The sequence below is a fragment of the Panthera pardus genome, unplaced genomic scaffold (assembly GCF_024362965.1).
Source record: "Panthera pardus isolate Hobbes unplaced genomic scaffold, ASM2436296v1 HiC_scaffold_7, whole genome shotgun sequence".
In the NCBI taxonomy this organism is placed as follows: domain Eukaryota; kingdom Metazoa; phylum Chordata; class Mammalia; order Carnivora; family Felidae; genus Panthera; species Panthera pardus.
In genome coordinates this window covers 92245-99818 of record NW_026527002.1, presented here as the reverse complement: position 1 = coordinate 99818, position 7574 = coordinate 92245, and the positions used below count along the sequence as shown (strand labels likewise).

General features: G+C 39.8%; 1 protein-coding gene across 1 annotated transcript in view; it reads right to left on the bottom strand.

The window, feature by feature from the left end:
* Positions 1-207: 207 nt before the first annotated feature.
* POTEA (POTE ankyrin domain family member A) overlaps positions 208-7574 on the bottom strand; it is a 77983-nt gene continuing 70616 nt past the window's right edge. Inside the window, 1 exon segment of the mRNA XM_053896586.1 lies at positions 208-402. Within this exon segment, the coding sequence (XP_053752561.1) occupies positions 208-402 (195 nt within the window).

Here is a 7574-nt window from a genome sequence, read left to right as displayed (position 1 = left end):
TTCCATGACTCAAGGAGGGAGTCAGGGAAGTCGCGCCTGGGTATTTAGGGGTAGGGTTTTTAAGCTGTAACTGTTCCGGGTTTAGGCTCGGGTGGGTCTTTCGTGCCATGTGCTGTTGCTCGGTAATTGGTTGACCTTCAGTTAGTTCTTGAGAGACGCTTGGGGCTTTCCGTTGGATTGTGCTGGTGCTCGGTGATTGGTTGACCTTCAGTTTGTTCCAGCGCGCTGTTCAGGGATCTCCGTTGGGTTGTGCTGGCGCTTGGTGATTGGTAGCCCTTCAGTTTCTTGCGGCGCCCTGGCGAGAGGGTCGTCCCCTTCCAGGGACATCCTAACACCCTCCATCAGGGCATGGGAAAGCCAGGCAGAGCCGGACACAGGAGTGTACCCCCTGACCTCTTTGTCCTAGTTTTTGTACAGGCATAAGGAGTCAGCCAGGGACCTTGGAACCAGGAGGGAGATTCTGGCCCCAGAGTCTTCTCCAATGGTGTTAGGAAGAATTGAGGGACAGCATTTAGTGCCAGTTCATTCACAGAATCAAAGCACAAGGTCACCTTGGTTGCTGATGTCAGTGTTTTCTTGCCCAGGCCATATTTGACCACTTACCCAGGGACTTGGAAGACTTAGATGAAAAAGAACTTAAAATTCGAAATTCTCAATAAATTTGATATAAAATTTATTTCAACATAATAAAGGATATTTATGACAAGCCCCCAGCAAATATCACTTTCAGTAGTCAAATCTGTAAGCTTTTGCTATAAGATCAGGAGCAAGACAAGGGTGTCCGCTCTCACTACTTCTACTCAACGTAGTATTGGATGTCCTACTACAACAATCAGGCAAGAAAAATAAAATCTTCCAAATCAAGAAGGAAGAAGTAAAATCACCCATTTGCAAATAATGTGATCTTATTTTATAGAGAAATCACAAAGGCTCCAGCAGAAAAGAAATACAGAAAGAAAGAAACATAGTACATGCTGTTCATACATTTACCAAGTCACTGTATTTTAAGGGCAAATCCTGGCAATATGCCATTCCATCCATTCCAAGGCTCTACAGTAGTTTCACTTAATCTGCTGTATGTACTGCAGAGTAGTTGCTAGAGCTTATACCCAGGCTAGGGATCAGCCTCCTGATTGCCAGGGGGTGTCAGTGCGTTATGGCCTTGAAGGAGAGGGACACCAGCAGCTTTAGGAACTTAACCTGGTTTTGCATTCCATACATGTCGGCAGAAGGAAGCAGCACTGTTAGGCATGAGAATATAGACTGGGGCAGAATATGCCAGACGAGGACCCCCATTTTCTCCCCTTTTTCAATGTGTTATGCTCCATTACAGGTATAGTGAATTTCCATAGGTCTGCCTTTCAGCAGAACAACAGGATCCCATTAGAGATTGAGTAGATTCCCCTCACCCAGGGATACAAAGTAACTCACCTATTATATGGGACATCCCATGGCAATTTCCAGTAGAAAACACATTTTGGTGTTCTCAGCACGGCCATAACTATCTCCCTAGAATTCTATACCTTTAAAATATTGGGTGCCTCAGCAGGGGTTCCTAGTCTGGCATATGGGGGCACGGACCTTACTGTTTGATCAATCAAATGCATTAAAGTCTATGACAGAACATTAGTACACTGGGCCAACGTCGTTTTACCCGTTAATAATTTAATCTCCTTTAATATTCTGTTTTTCCTTTCTACCAACCAGAGTTTTATTAGCCAGGTCTTGGAAAACAGTGAGGATCATGTCAGGCTCTTGCAGGTGAGCCCAAATGTCCTGATACCATATCCTGATACCACTGGGCTTAGAACCGAGTGTTCTAGATGTTTAGAACATCTACCTATCAGTGTAAAGGGTTAATTACTATAGCTCATGAGTGATCACCAGTGAAACCCCTCTGAGTTCAGCCCAGTGACTGCTTAGCTTGTTCCTTTTTCCATCTAAATGCTGTCAGTATTGGCTTGAATAACAACTTGAGTTCCTCTTTGTAGGTTTCCCCAGCTATACCTGTCTGTATATTAGGCATCAGAGGAAATTTCCCCCATTTCTTCTTTGGCCACAGGGGCCACTACATGAATGAGTGGGACATTTGAAGGATCTACATATTCTATAGGACCCAGTAGCACCCACATTTCTGGAGACAGTGGGCTGTACACAGAAACTTATAAAACTTTGATGACAAATTATTGAAGACAGAAGAAAATGAAAAGATAGCTCATGTTCATGGATCAGAAGAATTAATACCATTGAAATGTCCATAGTACCTAAGCCCTCTTTAGGTCAATGCAATCTCTATCAAGGTTCCAAAGGCCTTTTCACATAAGTAGAAAAAAAAACTTATAAAATTTGTATTGTTGCACAAGTGAATAAAGTATGCCAAAGAAAGATAATGGGGCTAAAATGGACTCTGTCTGGTCTCTGGCTTGGACACCTTTCCTCTGTGTTCTTCTTCCTTTGTTTGCTGCTCATGGGAAAGCTCCGACAGATGTGGAAGGTGAGGACTATAAATTATTCTCCCCACTTGCATTTGGTGCTCAGATTTTTGGAGAAAATCTCCTCTGAGCCCGCCCGTTTAAATAAATCTCCGATCCACCAAGATCTCCAAGTGTTGCTTGGTTTTTCCTCCAGGGATCCAGCCTGGTTCTTTAAGAGTATGGAACCACAAAAGGTTCCAAAGAGCCAAATCAATTTGAGGAAGTATATCAAGCTAGAGGCATCATGCTTCCTTATTGAAATTGTATCGCAAAGTTACAGCATCAAAACATTATGGTACTGGCATAAAAAAAGACACATAGACCGACAGAATAAAGATCCCCAAAATAAACCCATGTATATGTGGTAAATTAACTTATAAGAAAGAAGGAAAGAATATACATTGGGTAAAGGAAAGCCTCTCCCATAAATGGCACTGGAAAAACTAGCTACACGCAGAAGGATGAAATTGAACTCATACTTTATACTAGTCACAAAAATTAATTCAAAGTACTTAAATTTTGTACATGAAACTGTAAAACTCCTAGAATAAAACCAACAGGAAAAGGCCCTTAATAATGGTCTTGACAACATTTTTTGGATGTAACACCAAAAGCACAAGCAATAAAAATTAAGTGGAACTACATGAAACTAAGATGCATCTCACAGCAAAGGAAACTCAATAAAATCAAATATAAACATACAGAATGAGAGAAAACATTTACAAATCATATGTCCTTTTAGTGGTTACTATCCAAAATATATAAAGAACCGCTTTCACTCAATAGCAGAACCCACAAATAATCCAATTTAAAAAAGGGCAACGAACTTTAATAGACATTTTCCCAAAGATATTTCCACAGATACACCATGGTACATGAAAAGTGCTCAACATCATGAACATCAAGAAAGTGCAAATCAAAACATAATGAAATATTGTCTCACAACTGTTAGGATTCTTATTACAAAAAAAGACAAGCAATAACAAGTGATGAGAATGTACAGAAAAGGGAACAATTGTGCACTGCTGTTAAGAATATAAATGAATATGTCCACTATGGCAAACAGTATGGAGGATCCTCCAAATATTAAAAATAGAACTACCAGGGCACTTAGCTTACTCAGTCATTGGAGCATCCAACTCTTGATCTCAGGTTCATGAGTTTGAGTCCCATGCTGGATGTAGAGATGGCATAAAAAAAAAAAAAAAAAAAAAAACAACGAAAAAACTTAAAACAAATAGAACTACCACATGATCCAGCAAACCCAGTCTGGATTTACAACTAAATCTGTTTATTTTCTTAGGAAACAAAATCATTACTTCAAAGAGATATCCACCCCTATATGTTCTTTGCAGTATTACTCAAAATAGCCAAGACATGAATGGATAAAGAAGATGTGATGTGTGTATATGTGTGTAAGTTTACATGTAAAAATGTATAGGTACACGTATATATGTGTGTGTTTAAATAAATGTGTGTGTATGTGTGATTTATATATGCATACATATTATATGCATACATATTAATATATGTCATATTATATATATTACATATTATATATATGGTATATCATATGGATATATGATATGTAATATGAGTATCATATATAAAATGAAATATTCTTCAGCCATAACAAAGGAAATCCTCCCATATGTGACAACATGGATGGACCTTGAGAACAATATGCTGAGTGAAAAGTCAGAAAGACAAGTCTTGTATAATACCACTTATGATTCTCAAAAAGTCATATTCACTCATAGAAAACGAGAGAAACCTGGTGATTGCTAAGGGCTAGGGTTGGAAAGATGTTGGTCAAAGTGCACAAACCTTTAAGTATAAGATTAGTAAGTTCTGGGGATTGTCCCTCATGGAGACAACGGTTAACAATATTGTACTATGTACATGAGAGTTGCTAATAAAGTATTTTTACCACCTCCACATACACTAACAGGTAATGATGTGAGGTGTTGGATGTGTTGACCAACCTTACTATGGTGATATATGTTTCACAATATATATTTGTACCAAATCACATTGTACATCTTGAACCTACCTGTTATTTGTCAATTTTATCTCAATAAAGCAAGAAAAAAAATCAGGTCAATCATCTAAGGTCAAAGACTAGCAAGGATGGGGGCAGATACTATAAGATCTCATAGGCCACAGTGTAATGACTTTGAGTTTTACTCTGAGAGAGCTGGAAGACAATGCAGAATTATGAGTGGAAGAGTCTCATAGTCATACTTCAGTTTTTAAAGGAGCATTTTGGCTTCTGGGTTAAAATTATGATCAAATTATGGGTCAAAAAGGATAAAGCAGGATCACAGTGAGAAACAGCTACAATGCTCTAGATGAAGAATCTAGTTTGGACCCGGGTGGTCATTTCAGAGAGGATGAAAAGAAGTCTGATTTAGATATATTTTAAAGGTATGGCAAACAGTACCTGCTGACAGACTGGATATGAGGGTAGGGTATAAAACAAAGTGGGGAGTCAAAAAAACTACGAGATATTAAAAGCCTACACATAGAAAAATAGAATTTATATATATATTTAAAATTTTTGTAATGCTTCTTTATTTTTGAGAAAGAGAATGACAGAGTGCAAGTGGGGGAGATGCAGAAAGATGGAGACACAGACTCCAAAGCTGATTCCAGGCTCTGAGTTCTCAGCACAGAGCCCAACATGGGGCTTGAACTCACGACCAAGAGATCATGACCTGAGCTGAAGTCGGATGCCTGAGTGAGCCACCCAGCTGTCCCAGAATTTATATTTACTATGGGAAGAGGAATTTGGAACGAGAAGGTTGTAGGAGGATCACGATTTTGGTTTTGAATATAATGTGTTTGAGAGGTTTGTTAGTCATACAAGCAAGGGCATCAAGTGGAGAAATAGGAGATGGCAGTTTACGGGGAGGTCTGGGCTGGTGATTTAAACTTGAGGATCATCAGGGGAAAAAGTATTTAAGAGAGTGGTAACAGTGAAAAGAAGAGCTGTAAGGTTTGAGATGGGGTTCTTCCAATATTTAAGGTTTAGGGAGACAACAGGAACCAGTAAACCCTGAGGTAGAAGGGACTTGATCGATGTGGTATATTGCAAGCTAAGTGATGAAGCTGATTCAAGGAGAGTGTCTTAGTCAGTTCTGATTAATATAACAGAATACCACGCATGAGTGGCTTATAAACAATACAAACTTATTTCTCAAAGTTCTCGATTCTAGAGGACCAAGATCAAGGAGCATCGTGGTCAGGTTCTGGTGAGAGCTCTCTTCTAGGGTACATATTTCTCTTTGTATCCTCATGTGGCAGAAGCAGAGGAAGGAGGCAGGCTCTCTTATGACTCATTACAAGGGCAACTAATCCCATCCCTAAAGACATCATCCTAAGGACTGCATCTAATCTTAATTACTTCCTAAACGCCCCATCTCCTAATACCATCTTATTGGAGAGTAGAGTTTTAACATATAAATTCAGGGTAGGACATAAACATTCAGTCCCTAACAATGAACATTTGCATTGATCTAAATAATGATAGGTCAAGTAAGATGAAGACTGGGAATAAAGAAGTCTAGTATTGCCCAAGGGACTTAGCAATATGGAGGTCTTTGGTGACGTTGAAAAAAAGAAGCCTAATTTACTAGATTCTAGAGGTCATAGATGAGAGAAACTGGAAAAAATGAATATATCTCTGGTTTTGGGCAGAGAAAGGGGAATAGAAACATGGAATGGGATCTAAGAATGACCAATGGGATCAGGAGAGGAATATTTTTCTTAGGGGAAAAGCAAAAAACATGTTTATATGCTTCGGGGGATGATGCAGTCAAGAGGGGAAAATTGACCATGCCAAGGAGGTGAGAGTTGCCAACATCCTAAGGAAAGGGGAAGGAATTGAAGGTCGTGAATCTAATGGGATCTAATGTAAGGCTGGAGGAGCTGGCATCGGGCAGGAGCATGGAAAATTCCTCTCTAGGAGCAGAAAGATATACATACTAATTAATCTGCTTTTTCAGTGGAATAGAGAAGAAAGGAATCAGAGACGAATGACAAAGACTGATGTATTATTAGAGGGACACCTGGGTGGTTCAGTGGGTTACGCGAATGACTTTGGCTCGGGTCATGGATCTCACGGTCCATGAGTTCAAGCCCTGTGTTGGGCTCTGTGCTGAAAGCCCACAGCATGGAGCCTGCTTCAAATTCTGTGTCTTCCCCTCTCTTTGCCTCTTTTCTGCTTGATCTCTCTCTCACTATCTCTCAAAAATAATAAACATTAAAAAATAAAGACTGTTGTATTAGAGATTGGAGGAATGAAGGAAGGTTATGGATCAGTCATGTAGGTGAGTGGAACAGAGAAATGCAGTAGGATAGCAGGGCGGCACCACCCCCTATTTAATATTAGCACGTAGGAATTTCAATGAGACCAAGCAGCTTGAAAAGACGGGGAACGAACAGGCAAGAGTAAAGATTTGGAAGATTTGTTGAACAGTATAAAACCCTATTAAGTATTTTATCCTCCAACCTACGAGATAAAGGGAAGCTAATCCTGCTTGTCAAGCAGAGCAATGGTATAATTTAATTGGGCTTACAAGAGAGAAAACTCTTCTGGGTAAGAATATGATGGGCTAAAAGTTTTTAGTAGAGATATGGGCTTTGTGGTATCTAAACCTTATGCTTATGACCAAAAAATTACAAACTTTGTTCTTTAAACCTAGCCAACTAGGGGAGGAGCCTAGATGGTGGAACAGCATGGAAGTTTTTTGTATGTCCTGCATCCATGAAATACAGCTAGATCAACACTGAAACATCCTGCACGCCTAGAAAACTTATTTGAAGATTAACACAATGATCTGTATAACCTAAACAACAGAACTCAGCAGGTACACAGTGCAAATAGGTGAACGGGGGAGGGGGAAGTTGCAGAGTGCTGGGAAATGTTTTGGCTTCTGGAGAGAGGACAGAGATGGGGGGAGCTTACGGGAAAAGCAGCCCCTTCAAAGCAGCCAGAGAGATAGAGGAAAAGTGGAAAGCATCACAGGGACTGAAATACAAAGGGAGAAATGAGTGGGCTAAAATCCATTAACACTCTATAAACAGGGGGAGTACACA